The following is a 20,000-nucleotide window of genomic DNA, read 5'->3' as shown; positions in this document are numbered from 1 at the left end:
GAAGTCAGGTGGTCAACATATTTTTGGATACGGTTACCAGTTTGTCAAATGTCAGGTGTCTGGACGCCGAATATATTCAGTAGTACTGATGGAAAAGCTAAGAGTTACTGATGAGGAGAAAAAAAAGTTGGTTTGTGAAAGCTTCCTCTGGTACTGATTGAATCACTATATAGAAGTGGCCATGCTTAGAAATATTGACTGTACAGTACATATAGATATAGCGGCTTGTCAAGTGTTCTGAGAAATTATTCCTCTGTCACGGATTTCAGGCAAAGTTGATCTGAAGTCACATCTCTTCCTTTTCCTTTTTCTGAGGGACAACTTACTGATGCACTTACGATACTCTAGGTAATAATTTACCCAGAGTTTTATATTCAAGAGATTTTCAATTGCATTTTAGCTGGTAAAGTTCGTGAAAACAATTTCGATAAAAAAAAAAAAAAGAACTGGCAAGACAAAATTAACTAGCAGTTTTGTCTTAAGCTGGGAGGAAAGGTGTGGGGTTTAGACGAACTTATAAGTTCGCAGACAATGTATTTCTATCACTCTTTAATCTTTCACACACGCGTGCCGAGAGAATTCATAACACCATGGGCAATCTCAGTCGCTGGAACACTCCTTTATGGTAAGTTTTTTTCGTCTCTATAATCTTGAAAGATGCAGTACATCAAGTGGAGGAGGGACTATTAGCAGGCGTCACACGCTCATATCACTCCTCTGCATTAGCATCCCATAAGTAGAGAGAGAGAGAGAGAGAGAGAGAGAGAGAGAGAGAGAGAGAGAGAGAGAGAGAGAGAACGGTGGGTAGGGGGTGATGGGTAAGAGAAGTAGCATACGCATGTTTCTTGAGGTACGTAACGAAAGCAAGAGAGGAAGTTGCATGACTGAGCAAAAAACCAGCATTGAGATGAGAGAAAGCAGAGTCACCCGAGAATCCGAGAATGGAAGACGTTACACACTCCGATGCCTTTCAGAATATTATGAAATGGACTTTAGATATAACAGTAACAATTTCCGGAGCTCACCCTCGTATAGTCTTCTGTATACACGAAAGAGTAATAACTGCCTTTAGTTCACAATAAGCTTTTTGTCTTCTTCCATTCGTCTTGCGTCTTGTTACTTCAGTCAGCATATTACCGCACAGCATTACGTTTTCTACTAAAAATAAATTAATAAATGGATAACAAAAAATACAGAGAAAAAAAATGGATTCCTATGATATATTCAAGGAATAAAATCATATAAAAATTGAGGCAGAGAAAGGATGAAGGAAGAAATAGCATTGATTAATACTGAAAAAAAAAACTGTCATTCTTATCAGGATTATTTTCAAACGCCGCAAAAATTATCTGCAGGTTTTGTCATGAACATTTTCTCGTGAACATTTGCGCAAATATCATCAAAGTAACAAAAACAGTCTTGAAAACTCGACAGCTTCCTCTTCTTCCATCCAGCTGTAAGAAATACTCGTGGTGGAATTAGGAAGCCACAGTATTTGAGAATGTGGTACAAGGCAACCGCATCGAAATTTCAACCTATTCACACTCATGAGTAGATGAGCAGAGAATTTCATCCTATGTAAATAACAATCGCTAGGCAATATAGGAGTATACTTGTGTTTTACAATTACAGCTAACCTCTATCCAACCTTGTCTGTATCACTGTCCTTCACACACACACACACACACACGGCAGTATTGGAAGGATGTGTATGGTGTATTTTTTCCTTCGTGTAGAGATAGTTACATCTTGCACTGGAAAAGGTGGAGGAGGAAATACGGAAAGGCATGAAGCAAGGGAAAGATATCGAGAGAAAGGGAAGAGAAAGTAGGTCGGTGTCCTTTGCTATCCTCTAGAGGAGAAAGTTATTGTTTTATGAACACTAAATAAGAAATAACGATAATAGAATCTTAATATTTCTACAAAAAGAAGCAAGCTCTTGTTAAAAAAGGTAGATTTTAATTGCGTTGCAACCAAGAACATGTAAATTGAATTCCTATATTATATTATAAGCAATGATATATAGTTTTATACATGAGCGCGCCGCCACCACCATCATCATCACCACCACCACCACCACCACCACCATAACCACCACCACCACCACCAACAACAACAACAAAAACAGCAGCAGCAACAACATAGAATGGGACGGATGGCAGAGAATCAAAAATAGTTCAATATACAACTTTTGTTTTTTTTATTTCTAACTGTTGCATGGTTTTTGCGCTGGATTTTAATGATCAAAACTTCACGAAGGCTCTGTTGTCACATTCTATGTCGAAAGAGTTCACTGCAATAAGTATGTATTAAATCGGAAAAACTTGCATTAACACCCAACATTTTTTGTTCTTTCTTTTTCTGCGAGACGATCATGTAGGACTTTTAAGTGTTCGTGGTGGAGAAAGGAAGCGCACCTCGCCAACGGGAAAGTACAAGATAGTAGGGTGAGAAAGCGTGGACGACCATGAAAGGTTACAGTTCACTCAAGACCACGAGATAAATGATCATACTAAAGCGATTTATGCGTTTTCTCTGGCTAGCTATTATGTACTTACTAGCTTGCCCACATATAAACATACTTACACACACACACACACACACACACACACACACACACACACACACACACACACACACACACACACACACACATCCCGGCAAGCGGCGAGGCATATGGGCAAGCCTCTTAATGTGTGGCCCTTGTTCACCTAGCAGTAAATAGGTACGGGATGTAACTCGAGGGGTTGTGGCCTCGCTTTCCCGGTGTGTGTTGTGTGTTGATGTGGGTGGTCTCAGTACTACCCGAAGATCGGTTTATGAGCTCTGAGCTCGCTCCGTAATGGGGAAGACTGGCTGGGTGACCAGCAGGCGCCCGAGGAGGTGAATTACACACACACACACACACACACACACACACACACACACACACAAACACTAATGTCTGCATAAGAAAAAAAAATAAATTGTAGGTTTGTATTTACAGATGATCAAGAGAAGAGCATCGAGGTACATCTGAACTTAAAACTGGCGGACGTTGTGAATGCAACTTTTTTTTTATTTATTTATTTTTCAGGGAAGAGGCAATATAGTTTACTTACTTACCTACTTTTATCTGTGTAGCTACTGACCAACCTAATTTTTTACGTGAATAAACAGCACGCCAAAAAAAAAAAAAAAAAAAAAGCAGCTGGTGTTATCAGGTACTGATTCTGTATTAACTAATGGTCATCAGTGGCAACTAATAACGTTTTCACTACGATATGGAACACTTCGCACATTCTAAGGACAATATATGGAATCTCTATAAATATCTATAAGAAAGAAAAGGATAAAAGAAACAATATTGCAATTTTCAGTCAATACAATAATCAGTGGTGGCTACAGAAGGAGAAAAAAATAGCCTTATATTATAGATGTCAGTCAAAGGTGTGCCCAGTGGCAGTGATTGAGTTACGCTGGCTTGACTGTGATACTACTTGATGCTGCTCACCTTCAAGACGTGATGAGCTTTAATGAGGCAAAGCTGACGTCTTTATTTCGCTTGTGGCCAAGTTAGAGGCGTAAAGGACAATTTTATTTAACGCCTGCTCACCTTCGAGACGTGATGAACCTTAGTGCTATACTCAGAAAGGCTTCCTTCTCTCACAGCGACTATTTTCAAAGAATACAGGCACGATCAACCAAGTTCTAAAGAATATTTATCCTGTTGATAAAGCAGAAAACTTGTTAACATTTCACTAGAATTACAGAAACATCTTCAAAAGTCCGTGTCACTTCAACTAGAACTTTGAAAATAGTGAATTGGTGTGTGTTTCAGAATATGGACCTTAATGAGGTGAAGCTAACGCCTTTATTTCCCTCGTGGCCAAGAGAGAGGCGTAACGAAGGACAGTTTTGCTTCCCTGTACGAACTCCAGCGCAGCACAGTAGCCACGATTCATTACCAAGTGAAAATGCGCGGATAAAAAGCTCCCTTAACCAAGTATCCGTGACGAAGTGCTCTTAGTTTAATCGGAGCCAGTTTTTTCTTCCTTCCTGATATCCGTATTCGACAACTGACACCGATCTGTGTAGTTTTAATTGTTCGCCAGCTGGTTTAATTCACAAGTTGGTCCTGTCTATCGCTCCGAACTGTCGCTCTTGTGGAAGCCCTATTAAAAAAAAAAAAAAAATATATATATATATATATATATATATATATATATATATATATATATATATATATATATATATATATATATATATATATATATATATATGTATATATATATATATATATATATATATATATATATATATATATATATATATATATATATATATATTGATATTGATATTCATACCTACATTCCTCATAATATAAACGTTTGGTTATTTCACTATGTGTCTGATTGAAAATGACATAAAAATATGCAAATATATTTTCCTAATGGTGCAAAGTATGGATGTACCAGTGTCCCATCATATTATTTTTTGTAAGTCTAATATATATATATATATATATATATATATATATATATATATATATATATATATATATATATATATATATATATATATATATATATATATATATATATATATATATATATATATATATATATATATATATATATATATACATCAAAATTGTCAGAGTTTCTGCATAGGATAATGCTCCACTCAAAAATCGTAGAGCAAATATCACTGAGTAGCATTTAAAAAAAAAAAAAAAAAAATCGGAGTCTGTGCCGAAATAACCTGGCCAACATTACCGAAACCGAATTTTCCTAACTGAATCACAACAAGCGAACTTGGTATGCCTTTTGATCTCAGAAAGTTTCTCAGAGTTGGCACTGTCCATTTTCTAAGTTCATCCTCACTAATATCCATAGTGTTATCCATAGTGAAGTCGTTGTGTAGCGAGTGTGGCGATGGCTCTTAACACACTAGATTTGTTTACGTTTCGATAGAACAATCTCGGTGCATGTCAGACAATATCCTATATACTGTTAATTTCTTAAGACTATCAATTGTTGTGATTTTCTGTATGAATATAATTCATATTGATTTTTTATGGAAAGAAAAAGGCATTAAAACTACGCTTTACCTATTAATGGTATTTTCTACTTTTTTGTCCCAGAAATGGAGATGGTAAAGAAGAGCGCTCTACACATATATAAATATTTCCACTTTTTAGCTTATATGCCACGAGTACATTCTTAGATAGATTATAACTATTTTATTAAACCATTTAATATTTACAAAACGTGCAGAAAAGTACGTTCCAGTTGACCAACTTGCCGTGAAATAATTAACCCATCTGGCGGTTGAAGGCACCTACATAGCAGATCGCGATCGGTCCTATTCTCTCTCTCTCTCTCTCTCTCTCTCTGTTTGCCTGCCTGCCTACCTCTCCCTAACTTTCACTTCTATCCTTTCTAAATGACATCTCTTCATCAGTAGTCACCAGCAGCACCACCACCTCCATTACCACCGTCACTACAAACAACAACAGCAAATGTTAAGGCGGTGTCACACTAGCACTTTTTCCGTCGATTAATGCGATTTCCGTCGATTTTTCAACGTTCCGCATGAACTTATCGCATGAATTTGTCAGACGATAGGGATCGTTTCCGTCTGCAAATTTTCCGCCTTTATTTACATACCAAGACCAAGACCACAAGACTTGCCGCGTCTCCTCAACCTGCTTCTACGTGCATTGGTTCTGAAAAAGTCTGGACTTCAGATAAGGAAGAAGTAAAAGTGAAGATAATGTTGATCACCTCATGAAGCAAGCACATGCAAAACATTCTGATTACACTCAGCCAAGCGTGTCCAGTGCAATTTTGGCGAATTGCAGTAAGGCATGCGGTTGCGCTGCATGGAAGAGGAGCCTACCTACTGATGAGGCAGATCGGCAGTCCACGCAGGATGACAGCACTGAGACCACTAAAGGCGGTGTCACACTAGCACTTTTTCCGTCTACTTTTTCCGTCGTTTTTCAGAAAATCGACAATATTTTGGCTGTGGCCTGTCACACACAAACGGTGTTTCGTCGTCACTTCCGGCCAACACAATGTAAACAAACATGGAGGCCACGCTGCGGCAAAGATACGCTGCTCTGAACGTAATATTGTGTATTACGAAACTTAGACGAGCTAAACAAGCCAAAAAGCGTGCATGAATGCGTTCATGGTTAGTTGTAGAACCAATGCACGTAGAAGCAGGTTGAGGAGACGCGGCAAGTCTTGTGGTCTTGGTCTTGGTATGCAAAACAAAGGCGGAAAATTTGCAGACGGAAACGATCCCTATCGTCTGACATATTCATGCGATAAGTTCATGCGGAAAGTTGAAAACTAGACGGAAATCGCATTAATCGACGGAAAAAGTGCCAGTGTGACACCGCCGTAAGAGAAGACATTTCACCGTGTCATGTTTCGCGCGCAGGGTTTGCATTGACCTTGAGCTTCGCACGCATCCTTCACGGTTATGGAGACAAAAGCCAAGCAAGTCATGCTACTCTATGAAAGAAAGGAAAGGATCTTTTCTGTAGTGAAATCTTTGCTCTTCTTATCCAAAGCCACCTTATGTAAAAAGAAAACGATTTCTCATAAAAAAAAGAATAAGCAAAGAACAATGACCCTTTTTCTTCGAATTTTGCCATCAGTCTTAGTGTCCCGGTAGCATATTTACCAAGTCTGGAAGGGTTCGTCCCAGGACGAAATTAGAGCCAATCATAGCGCGAGCTGACCATGACGTCACCATGACGTCGCCAGAGAGCGAGGAAGTGGCGGAAAAGCTCGCTGTGATCATGAAGGCGGTGTTCTCAGGAAAAAGCTGTGTGTGTTGGTGGAGAGAGAGAGAGAGAGAGAGAGAGAGAGAGAGAGAGAGAGAGAGAGAGCTATACCGTAGGGTAAATGAAAATAGCCAGCTCTGATTATTGTGGAGTACAAAGGTAAAAACAAGCAGGAAAGGCAACATGTAATCCTATCCTTGCTGGTGAGTGTTTTTCTAGGATAATGAATATTACTATGCATCCCGGTACACAATAAGACTGACTGTCCAATCTTTGTTATATTAGGATATGTACTCTGATTTTGACAGCAGGACGCAGTGGAAACAGCAGTCCTCACAAGAATTTGCTTCATTATTGCTTCAACGGAACTTGAATTATAGTATCTGAAAACTATCCCAGCGGGGCACAAAAGATGAAGCATTTTATTCTGCTTGCTTAGCTCAGGTGCACGTTATAAGCTAATATTGTGAATGAAACTCAACCTCCATAAAAAATAAAAGAAAAGAAAAAACAAAAGAAAAAGAGCACAGACACGGCGACCACCAAACTCTCCAACCACTAGGTCTTTTAAGAACAGTCCTAAATCCAAAAACCTGTATAGTTTTGAAAAATTTACCTTTCATGCAATTTTCAATCACAAACTGTTCAGTTCTCCACCACAGACATCCGTATTCTGAGGTTGTTGCGGACGTGCGAGTTTCAAAATATTGGCTTTAAATCCACAACGGTACATGTCAGTCTATTTCATTGCAGAGCACACTGGAAAATGAATGGACAGTGCAAACTCCCTGAAACTGTTACATTATTTGAGCAAGTACATGACAAAAGACAAGCAAATAATCATCTGTATGGGCCCATATCATTATGGCGATATTGTGGTAATTATTACCTTTATTAATTTACTTATTTCTTTTAATCTATTTGAATATTCACTTATTTGTTTGATTATCTATGTATGCATATACGTTTATTTTCTTTCTTAGTGTTACCTATTATTGTGAACATCGGTTGTTGTTTCCAGACATTCGGCAGCGGCACAAGATGGGCTTAATGACTGTGCTAAGGTCTATACTTGTGCCTTCCCAGCAAGTCAAAATTATATCATTAGAGAGCTTTCCTAAATTGATTTTACAGTTAACGTGTGCTGCCTTTAACTCAACAATATCCTTTACGACATTCAAGCAGACCTTCCATTACGGCTGCTCAAAGGAAAGGAAATATGGTATATATAAAATAGAACTAACTATATCAATTCAGTACTTCTTAATCAGGACAAGAATCTGGTAATGCTGTGTGTGTGTGTGTGTGTCATTTATTGTAGTCATCATTAAAATAACACACACACACACACACACACACACACACACGCACACGCACGCACGCACGCACACACACAATGGGGAAGACTGGCTGGGTGACCAGCAGACGACCGTGGTGAATTACACACACACACACACACACACACACACACACACACACCCGTTCTGATTGGCTTATTAATTTTTCTTCTTTCAATTTCAGTTCAGTCTGGAAATAACCAATGCAAAAATCGCTGAGCAGGTGATATAAGAAACGCATTAAGAAAACAAAAATTGAATACTTTACCCTTGTAGCTGCGGGACATAGCGAGTAGCAGCTATACTTGCCTCCTCTTTGATACTAGAAACTGGAAAGGCAGGGCGAAACAGACCACAAAACATGGTAGCCAAAACACACTACTTTAATCCAGAGCGTAAAAGAAAAAGAAAAAAAAGTTGAATGAGTGAGCGGGAGTGAGCCACTCAAGCCCCGCCCATCGACCCACAACAACCGCCAGCTCTGCCGGATGGCGGATGAGGAACGCCCGCATCTGTTCCCTCTCGGCAGCTGAAGTGTGTACAACACCTCGCGCTGAGGTCCACGTCACTCCCTCCTTCACAGCCACGCTAATCCCCTACATCAACAAATACAGATCACCCAAAGTAAGTTACTAAATGTTTGAGTGGGGCCTCCATTCGTACCATTCCACCAAAGGATATCTTTATGTGGATGATTTAAATTCCTATATAATGTAAATGTTATATAGCTATTAGCCACTATAAAAAGACAAAGTTTGTTTAACAACTAGCATCTTCGACTCGAAACATCACCTGAATTGCAATGTTTCATTGTATATGTTTCTAATTAATTTACTTATAATATTTTTGATAACAAACAATTATTTTAAGGTCAAATTCATTTATGCATATTTTCTCAGCAAAAACAGTTATCATTTCATCTCCGTAACATGAAAATAACCATGCTCTGCTTTGTTCAGCAAACATCATTAAGGAGACAGAGTGAGCGTCACGTGACTTATTATTGTTTCAAATAAAAACTCCGACTCACTGTCATTGCAACGCAAAGAACTGCATGATAGTCCCGAGGAAGAAAAAAAACTTCAATAATACAGCGACAAATTAAAAACTGCACATCTCAACACACACACACACACACACACACACACACACACACACACACACACTTTTCTCATCATCCACGAAGTTCAAGCAATATGAAAACATCACTGAAGTGTCATCTACACACTAGTTCATCAACATGTTATGGTAGCAGACAACGTGACGTGTGACAAATTTCATTCATAATGCGCGTTTTTGCCAGACAATACTGGTGCCTTTGCGGTACTGTGGAGGTGGTGGCGGTGGTGGTGGTGTTTTGAATGTGGTACGGCGTGTCTTCAGCCTCTACGTCATCTGTATTTTGCTGCCAAAAAACAACACGTTAAATATATACGAACTTTTACTCTGTTGATTACTAGCAAGAAATACACTGCTTTCACTTTCTCTCTAACTCAAGTTGTTCTTGCTCATAATTGTCAACAGGTATATAAATTCAAATATTCTCCATGATTCGAGTAAAAAATCATAGCCAAGGCGATTTGTGAACTGGTGTGTTTCGGTGAGTAGGAGCTCGGCGCGTGCCTCTCTGATAATATTTCACTGTCGGTGGTTTGTATCTTTTCCTTTCATGTATTTATATGCATACATACCAGGCCGGCACTACCACACACAGATCAAACATCACACACTGATACTGGTACACACATCTTTCACATCATAACCCAGTCATCCTCTAATGGAGAGGGGTAGTTTCGTGGTGCACCCTACATACTACTCACCACTACACATCTCATATGCTTGCAAAAAAGATATAGAGAAAAAGACTCCTAAATAAACCTTTCTCACCTTCCTCCCTATATATGGCCAGGTTGATTGGTTTCTTAACGTGAAACTGACAGTATTTGGAGTCTGTCTCAACGATTTTTTTCTTAATTTTTTTATTTGACAAAGAGTTCCCGAGCGCTTCGTCCTTAGCTTTCCTTGCATGAGAGAGAGAGAGAGAGAGAGAGAGAGAGAGAGAGAGAGAGAGAGAGAGAGAGAGAGAGAGAGAGAGAGAATTTCACTTTCACCATAGCTCAAATTCTTTTCTTTCGCAGAAGAGAAGAACAAGAACAACATACACACACACACACACACACACACACACACACACAGACACGAGAGAGAGAGAGAGAGAGAGAGAGAGAGAGAGAGAGAGAGAGAGAGAGAGAGAGAGAGAGAGAGAGAGAGAGAGAGAGAGAGAGAGAGAGAGAGAGATTAACCGTGTCAGCACCAGAGAAATAAGTTAACTTTGTTCCGTAGAGTATATCATGAAAAGATCATAACAAGTCAAAGATTGCATTTTCATAATCAAAGTTTAAAAATCATCACAAATTACTTATTCATCACAGTCATGGTTTTATGTACTCCGGTCTGGCTTGCATTCAGAAGATTTTATGAAACTTGAAAATTGTGTAATAGTAAATGGTTTAGTTTTATTTCCAAGCTTTATAAAGTGTGTGAATTCTAATTATTGAAAAAAAAAGAAGGATAAATGATGGTGACTGTAGGAAGTGCTAAAGACAATAGGACGATCCATTGAGCGTCTTTTGACAGACACATGACTCACGCGGAGAAGCCTCAACCTTCCTTATATTGTTCAGTTCCTTACAGTTCTTCTTAGTTCCACCATCAATCCATTCATCTCAACTTTCTAGACAACTATCCTGTCTCCTTTAGAAACACCCAATAATATTTATCTTTTACAGGGATGGGGATATGCAAAGGACATATACACTTAACTGTCATCTGTCAAAAATCTAATTGAAAAATATCACATCTCATTTCTTGATAAAAGAGGTTCTATAAAGTTAGGTGTTCTTTGTCGTCTCCGATGATATTTTTCCTTCTCCCAGCTACTAATTCTATATAGGAACATCATTAGCCCATAAAAGGAGCACTCTTCCACTATAGAAAGAGTGAACTTATACCTATGGCAAAGGTGGAGACAAAGACTTCTCATCTTATTCATTCTTCTCTTCTGATAATGTTTTCAGTTTCTCAATGCAGCAATGTTGCATCTCTTACTCTCTCCTTCCATTTACTTGTTTACTGCAGACTTGCTAACTGCGTACCTCTTAACCTTCCACGGCCTAGCCGGACAATACTTTCTATTGATTCTCACCTATGTTCTATCTACCGTACTAATGCAAGAGTTAACTAGTATTTTAACTCTTCCACACCTTTTATTGGTAAACGCCGAAACTCTTTTCTCTTTCTATATTTTCTCGTACATTCTGATGTGTTTTGAAGTATATCAAAACATCTCACAAAACTAAACTGGTTGACTCTACAGACTCTACATTTTATTACATTTTCTGAAGTGGACATTTAAGGGAACTTCTCATTGTTTTTTGTCCTTAACTACTCTCCCATATATATATATATATATATATATATATATATATATATATATATATATATATATATATATATATATATATATATATATATATGTGTGTGTGTGTGTGTGTGTGTGTGTGTGTGTGTGTGTGTGTGTGTGTGTGTGTGTGTGTGTGTGTGTGTGTGTATATATATATATATATATATATATATATATATATATATATATATATATATATATATATATATATATATATATATTATGGATGTCTTTTCCTGCTTCTCCGTGAAACCCTGGCGAAACAGTGCGATATATTTATTTTTTTTCTCGCACTGTTTCGCCAGGGTTTCACGGAGAAGCAGGAAAAGACATCCATAATAATAGCCATAATGAAGACCGTACACACACACACACACACACACACACACACACACACACACACACACACACACACACACACACACACACACACACACACACATACACTATATGCTCCACTACACGAGTTACATGAGTCAACACTTTCCCGTTTCTTTCTAGGTATATACTTTTTTTTTTTCTAACTGTGAAAGTAAAAAGAAAACTGTGACACAAAAATGCATGACTGCTTGAATTACAACACACTTTCTTTCCAGGTTTTAATAAGCTGCTTTCCAAACTTGGGTGGATTGTTCCGTCCACTCGTGCTCATCAGTGATTAGCCGCTGCTCACTCCCTTCCTGCCGAGCCCCTGACACAAGATGCAGCCTCACGCCCCCGCTCCCGCCTCCGCCCCCGCGCCACACCCAACGAATGGTAAGTCGTGCACACATGTCATCTTGACACGTGATATCTTTTGATTGTCTAAAAACATGCAACACCTGCAGACTATCATCACGGATTAGTATTTGCTTATACTTCGCCTGTCTCAGCGTAAGCTGACAAACTTTCGCATTCTTAAACGCTAAATTCTCAGTAGCAATAATACTCAAAACCCACACAGCTTATCAAGGCTCTTGTGGTTTCCGTTTTTCTTTTTTCCTTTTTTATAAAGAGTTCTTGATAAAAATCAACACGATGTCTTGAAAAAGCAGTCGAAAATCTACTAACTTTCACTAGAGCAGGTTAAAAGCATTGGATAAAATGTGGAAACGTTTGTTGTTAAGATCCATGGCATGTTGCTCCATGATGGATCACGGAATTACTAACCATCTAAACATATGACAGATCCTCTTGAAAACCTGAAGACGACGGGCAAATGGGTGGCAGTGATGCTAACAATAAGTTATATGTTTGGCGACTTGACGGTGGCACGGCAGTTGAATCCCGATCCCCGCATGAATTCGTGGTTCCTTATGTCCTCACCAATACCGACTATCCTGGCGTGCTTCCTGTTTGTGGCTGGTGTCACCTGGTGGGGACCGCAGTACATGAGAGACAGGAAGCCTATCTCTGGACTAAGGCCCTACATGATGGCCTACAACGCCCTCCAGGTCGTCTTCTCTGCTTGGCTCTTTTGGGAGGTGATATTTTTCATATTTTTCGTTTTGATTAAAGTTTATAGGAATGTTTGTCATCCTTCCATCAGTAACAGTTTTCAGTTGAACAAAGTTGTAATTATCCATTAAGAAAGAAATGTGCACATGCATATATGAATTGTTTCCTCTTTATCGGACGATATGACAGACTGATCACTGACTTCTCATTGGTGGTGCACGCAGGCGGGCATGGGCGGCTGGTTCGGGAGCTATTCGTTCGTGTGTCAAAGGTGCGACTACTCGGGCAACCCGCAGGCAATGAGGGTGAGTGTTGATTAGACGAACCACTATAATATATTGAGTTTCCATATTCATCCATATAAATATCATCTGTATAACTTTTTCTTTCACTGAAAAGTATTAATGTCAACACTACAGGACCAACTTTTGTTTGACATTAAATTTCGTAACAGATGTTACGAGTTGGCTACTGGTACTTGCTCTCCAAGTTTGCGGACTTCATTGACACGGTGAGTAAAGTTAGACCTTCCTATCATTATGTTTGTTAAACATAATTACTGAAGATACTACAAGAAAAACTTTCCGCTGTGTGTGTGTGTGTGTGTGTGTGTGTGTGTGTGTGTGTGTGTGAGAGAGAGAGAGAGAGAGAGAGAGAGAGAGAGAGAGAGAGATTACGACTCGGTGAAAAGGTTTTGAGAAAGCACGCAAAGATTATGGAGACAACACCCATTACCTTCTCGTGACTTGCAGATCTTCTTCATTATGAACAAGAAGAACGAACACGTTTCCCTCCTGCACGTCTGTCACCACTCACTGATGCCTGTCTGTATGTGGTACGGCGTGCGTCATCATAGCGGTGAGTGTGTGTGTGTGTGTGTGTGTGTGTGTGTGTGTGTGTGTGTGTGTGTGTGTGTAAGCGAGCACGACAGACACTATACATGGATATCTCTGTACTTTTCATGTATCTATTTAATTTTTCCATGTAAAGAACACTTACCAAGACAACGAAAAAAAAAAGTGCACCAATTAATGTAAAATATTCTAATCAGATCAGCCAGTTCAGTTCCGTAATTTCCTTAAGATTCTTTTGTTAATAGAAATTTGCCGTAATAAGGTGAAAATGGAGTTTATAATGTGTGTGTGTGTGTGTGTGTGTGATTTTTTTTTCTTTTTTTCTCCAGGGGGACACACAACCCTCTTAATATTTCTGAACGCGTTCGTGCACACTGTGATGTACCTGTACTACCTGCTGGCGGCCATGGGGCCACGCGTGCGACCCTTCCTGTGGTGGAAGAAGTACCTCACCACCCTTCAGATTGTTCAGTTTCTTACGGTTATGGCGCAGAACGCGATGGTGAGTACACTTTTACATGGTACAACATTTTTAGATACTTTTCACAAGTAAGAAGTCAAATTATTATAGGCGCAGTGTTGCATAAACTGACGCCGGGATTGTGACAGGCAAACTGAACCGTGTTTCCACCAGGTGTTCTTCGTGGAGTGTGCAGTGCCGCCCGTTCTGTTGATATGGGTCAATAGCATGGCTGTGCTCTTCTTGATTCTCTTCACCGACTTCTATATCAAGGCATACCGCAGGACAAGCAAAAATGAGGTAAGAGTTTCTGGAGTTCCAGTTTCAATATGCAGTAAACACAATATAAATCAGTGAAATTTAAACACCGAATGAATAACAAGAAAAAAGTAGGTTTACCGTTAATCTAAATATCAACAGATGGTGATGTCTAGCCGAGAAACCTCCAGCAAGTTGAGTGTTCAGACGGACGCCACCACCACCATTATGACGGACGTGTATCGCGCAGAACTGGTGCGGGCGCGAACCCGAATCTGATGTCATTCCCAAAAAGTAGCGCCTCATCCCTGGGAAAGGGTTCAGTTCTCGTGAGCGTAGAACAAGAGTTAAGCATGTGGCAGCGAGGTAGATTGCTCACGATCGCCATAACTTTTCTTTAATGGCAAAACTGTGGGCATAAAGTTTCATTCGTCCCGTCTCGGGAATATGTTCAGGGAAAGTTCTTATTATATACAAAGTAATGTGATTGCTATAGTTTCCGTGGAGGACTCGCGGTTAAGGTGGAGAGGTATACCACGCGTGAATATTGTGTGTCACGCCCACCCTTCAAAGTAGATACTCGAGGGGTCGACATGGTGACTCAGTGTTCGTTTCTTGTTTAATGTAAATGTTGGTCTACTTTGTATATGACATAAGGAGTAATGTTAAGTGTTCTATAGTAAATACATCTTATTGTAATGCTAACTGTATTACTGAATCCATTTTTTACATTTTCATACATCTCTCTCTCTCTCTCTCTCTCTCTCTCTCTCTCTCTATTCATATCAACACCATAATCTTACAACAGTTGGAGTGATTGAACATGTGCTGGTACCAACTTGTCAATTTCATTCCAATAATGTGGATGACTAACACACAGATTCTTATGGTGTGTGTGTGTGTGTGTGTGTGTGTGTGTGTGTGTCATCATTACAACATTCAAGGAAGAGAGAGAGAGAGAGAGAGAGAGAGAGAGAGAGAGAGAGAGAGAGAGAGAGAGAGAGAGAGAGAGAGAGAGAGAGAGAGAGAGAGAGAGAGAGAGAGAGAGAGAGAGAGAGAGAGAGAGAGAGAGAGAGAGAGAGAGAGATACTGATACTGATACTGATACATTTATTGGTCCAAATGTATTACATAACATAACATATCATGGATCAAATAGTGGACAATGATCTATTGAGCTGAAGCTCTTTTACATACCCGAAATTTTAAAAAATTGCAAATATGACACCATTGAAGTTCAGTGCTAAGGCTTAGTATAAAAATGCAAACAGAGAGAGACAGAGAGAGAGAGAGAGAGAGAGAGAGAGAGAGAGAGAGAGAGAGAGAGAGAGAGAGAGAGAGAGAGATCATTTTACTTACAAGTGGGTCCAGGTCCAGCGTTTTCTCCTCACCTCACGGCCTGTGTCTCTGTACCTGTGCTTCCTATAAAGCTCGTCTTATTTCCTTACAATTTCCATCGACCATTTTTGCAGTGAACGACACTCCCGAAGCCTCACCCCGGCACCCCGACACTCCCAGTTCTCCCTCACCCTCATCACTCTCCTTAAGTCTTTCCTTGAAGGCATGAACATCCTTGTCGTGGCGACCTGTAAGTCTCGTTCCTTTACTCCACTTTCACCCTCACTCACTACTTTCACCTTTACTGAAAGTCTGATGAAGGCGAAAATGAGATGGACTAAAGAGAAGCGGATGGATAATGCAAAGATGTAATCCTATCCAATCTTGTATTCTCTGAACGTGATGCTAAAATATATATCAAAATTGGATTTGCTAAACTACCTCTACAATGTCTCCAGTGCTATAAGTATTGTAAATCTGGAAGTCTTCAGGATTTTTTGTTACGAAAGTAAAATACTGCAATTGGTTACACGTAGCGTCACCTCTTCAGGGCAAGATGCTTTTAATTTCCCTTTCTGTTTCTTGTCTTCGAACATATCTCGCATCACAGTGTGTGAAGGAGACACCTATTGGATGCATGTATAGTGCATGAGAGGCCTTGTGGTAGACACCAGCGAGGTCCTGCAAAGTCAACAACTAATACATGAGGTTAATGGCCTGATGGTATAAAGAGAATACAGCAACAGCAGTTAAGAGCGACTTTTTCGTGTTGGTACGATTGTGGATATTTTCTCAACTGCAGGGAAACTGTGCTAGAATATGTGTGAAATGTGTGTGTGTGTGTGTGTGTGTGTGTGTGTGTGTGTGTGTGTGTGTGTGTGTGTGTGTGTGACGTCAGGACACAGCTCAGTGAAAGTTATAAAACAATGAGCAACATGGCCACGATTATAAGCTCTGAAGTAAAACACAGGAAACAAGCATTACCTCTAAGGTTGTGAACCCGGATGCTTTACAAGTCCACACCGATATCGTAACCACGCACCGCTCTTTACTGACGCAACCGGTATGATATGGTATCGTGATCTGTGAACTCTGCAAAAATGTAAAAGCCGATAGAAAGTTCTTCACTTCGTCATATTTTCTTTGATTTTTAGCAATGACTCGTCACAACAATGACCATATTCAACGCAGCAGCACATGCTACTCATGCCTCGCTAATATCCCATAGTAACTCCTGCTCCTCCTTCTTTGCATTGCATTGCAGCTTTATGTTGATGATGATGCTGTTGGCACTGCCTTGTGGAGTTAGTGGAGGTTATTATTTTTTCTGTTACAGCTATTGTCTCGCTCATGGCTATGTATAAAAGGAAATGTTACGGTCGTAAATTATTCCTTTTCCGTCAAGCGAACAACTTGTGCTTTCCTTCTTGCGTTTCAGTCTATTCATCGCTATAGCCACACTTTCTCCTTGGTCTAATCGACTCCCCACAAACAAGTTCATGAGACGACCAGTGAAAGTTTTACATTGAAGATAATAGAAAATAAAAGATCAATCCGTAAGCAACAACCTGATTTTTTTTAGTGCAGAAAATTGCAGGGAGGTTCTTGATGGAGGAATTAACCACTTGTGCAACCTTGACTTTTTTTTTCTTTTGACTTCGAAGGAAGGCCGGTAAAGGACTATAAAAGAAAGAAAATCCTTGTACAAAACTATTAGCCAATCTCTGTAAATAAATAAAGAATCATGAAAGAATTGGCCAGTTTATTTGGAAGCGTTTGGTAGTCTTAAATATGTTAAAGTGATAGGAAGCTGAAAGATACAGTATTTATAGTGAAAGATTAAAGAGTGAGAAACACACATTGTCTGCGGGCTAAGCTAGTCTATAAACTTCGCCTCCCTCTGTCCATGTTGGACAAGACAGCTGAATAGTGTTATATAGGCAGCTTTCCCTTTTTTTTTTTCTATCTAAATAATTTTCACTCCTTTTACCAGTTAAAGTCCCAATTGAAAACATTCTGAATATGAAAATCTGGGTAAATGGCAAGAGTATAATGTGATCGTGTGTGCATCAATAAGGGACGTGCCTTCGGATGAATCTGGTCTGCGCTCACTTCGGATCACCCATTAGTAAAGTGACCACCTCTCTGTACTGAAGACCGAAATGTTGATTTCAGTTTTAAAGGGATATGGAATGCCATATATATTTTTTTTTTATTTATACCATGTCGGCTTTTCACGGGAATTTATGGGCTAAAGGGGATACTTTTGGGGATACCTCCTATCTTAAAGCCCACGTGCTAGGAAACCGTTGCCCCGAGTAAGGAAGCCCAACCTACACTCGGACCGTGTACAGCAATTTGTTCCGTATAACGCGGTATGAATAGTCAATCAAATGATATCATTCATTCAAAATCATCATCAAATATTGAGACAAAAACTTAAACAGTTAACAAAAAAAAATACGAGTTTGGTAAGAATCGTAGTGCGATACGTGATCAGTACGCGTCGTATAGTCTCTCCTTCCACTTCAACCAGTAATAAGAGTTACTCTCAATCTAGATGAGGTACGCTTGGCGATTGCTGCTGTTGTGCCAATTCTCATTTCTGCTATCACTAATACTAAGCCATCTCGCCCGCTCCCCCTCCTCAAACAAAGATGACGAAGCAGAAGTGCCTTCAGATATATCGACGTGAATGGGAAACTAATTACTCATGGCTTCAATATTTTACTTACAACTCCAATGATAAATTCTGAAATAATCCTGGTATTTAGTACAGATAACCTTAATTGCTCCTGATAGAGCAGTGGTTCTTAACCTGGGGTACCTGTACCCCCAAGGGGTACGAAACTCAGGGGTACGAGACATGGTAGCCAGTGCAATGGTACCGTATATTTACCATGAGAAAGCAAAACATATATTTTCTTAATTTTTCTCTTACTGTAATTGTCTAATTTTTTTAAGTTAGTGCTGTAAACACTATCACTATTTTTTTCATGTTTGTATAGTATTCATAATGGAGGGGGTACGAGAAATCTTTCTGAGATATCAAGGGGTGCGGGAACTGAAAAAGGTTAAGAACCACTGTGATAGAGGATAATATTGAAGAACTTGTCTTCAAACCCTGTTAAAACTTTCTCCATTCGCCATCACTCTTCCAACTTTACTATATTCCGTATTTTTTATTTATTTTTTAGATGGACGTGGCAACCCTACCCACTTAGCGAGACTGACGGAATAAGGGTGGCAGTATATAGCAATCTACAGTAAAAAGAAAGTTGAAAAGTTGAGTGTCGTTAGGGAAAAGAGAATAATGATCTGCAAGGGTAATGTCGAATGCACAGAGGAAGGAGTTGAGTGTTTGAAGTGTTGAACAGCACAAAATTTGTCCTGTCTTAATTGAAAAAAAGAAACTAATAAATTAGGAGCTCTCAAGCTTTTATCTTTGCAATGACTCGTAGAATTTATCACCTAGCAAGTGAGCTGAGAAATGGAGTACAAATTTATCGTGATAAGAATAAATTGAGTAAAATATCTGAACTTCTACTTATTTATTTATTTTTTTTTTTTGAGAAGCAAAATGGAACAGTCAAAGAGCACATTTTTTTTTTTTTTCGTAAGACCATTAGAACATAGAAAACAAGAGAAGCAGGAAGAAACCATCAGATCTCCACATTGTAGTACCTGTACTAAATACGCCAATCAGGCTTGCAGCTCGTCTTGCTACCAGAAAAGATGTCCATAGAAATATTACAACCGGAACAACACTTGCCTAGCTGCTTCCCTCTACTGGGCGTAGTGATGAGTATTTTCTCCGAGCAACAACACTCACTCAACCTGCACATGCCTTCGGGAGATCATGTTCCGTCAAACAGGTGACCTTTCTTATCGTGCACTTATCTTTCACGTCTTAAAATTTTATCATGGAAACCGCAGTGAGTAAAATGAACTGTCAAAGCATCTCCGAAAGTAACAAGGTACAAAAAATGCATACACTATATGTATCTTTTCTTTTTTGAGAAATGAAACAGAAACCTCTATTGACTTTATTTCAACTTGCATTTTTATGTGC

General features: G+C 39.2%; 1 protein-coding gene across 1 annotated transcript; it reads left to right on the top strand.

Moving 5' to 3' along the window:
• Positions 1 to 8,587: 8,587 nt before the first annotated feature.
• On the top strand, positions 8,588 to 15,290 carry LOC123504976 (elongation of very long chain fatty acids protein AAEL008004-like). The gene is made up of 9 exons (XM_045255961.1): positions 8,588 to 8,742; positions 12,178 to 12,337; positions 12,749 to 13,044; positions 13,243 to 13,323; positions 13,473 to 13,529; positions 13,771 to 13,876; positions 14,202 to 14,374; positions 14,507 to 14,632; positions 14,753 to 15,290. Exons 2-9 carry the CDS (start codon positions 12,283 to 12,285, stop codon positions 14,867 to 14,869), a joined length of 1,011 nt encoding a protein of 336 aa, XP_045111896.1. The 5' UTR covers positions 8,588 to 8,742; positions 12,178 to 12,282; the 3' UTR covers positions 14,870 to 15,290.
• The last annotated feature ends 4,710 nt before the right edge of the window (positions 15,291 to 20,000 follow it).

The sequence above is a fragment of the Portunus trituberculatus genome, chromosome 17 (genome assembly GCF_017591435.1).
Source record: "Portunus trituberculatus isolate SZX2019 chromosome 17, ASM1759143v1, whole genome shotgun sequence".
Classification (NCBI taxonomy): Eukaryota; Metazoa; Arthropoda; class Malacostraca; order Decapoda; family Portunidae; genus Portunus; species Portunus trituberculatus.
The sequence above is the reverse complement of the archived record's forward strand: the minus strand, read 5'-3'. Positions and strand labels throughout refer to the sequence as shown.

Coding starts and splice junctions, on each gene's coding strand:
- LOC123504976 (XM_045255961.1), top strand. CDS start 12,283: ATGCAGCCTCACGCCCCCGCTCCCGCCTCCGCCCCCGCGCCACACCCA. Junction 13,045..13,242: donor CTGCTTGGCTCTTTTGGGAG/GTGATATTTTTC, acceptor TGGTGCACGCAG/GCGGGCATGGGCGGCTGGTT. Junction 13,530..13,770: donor TTGCGGACTTCATTGACACG/GTGAGTAAAGTT, acceptor CGTGACTTGCAG/ATCTTCTTCATTATGAACAA.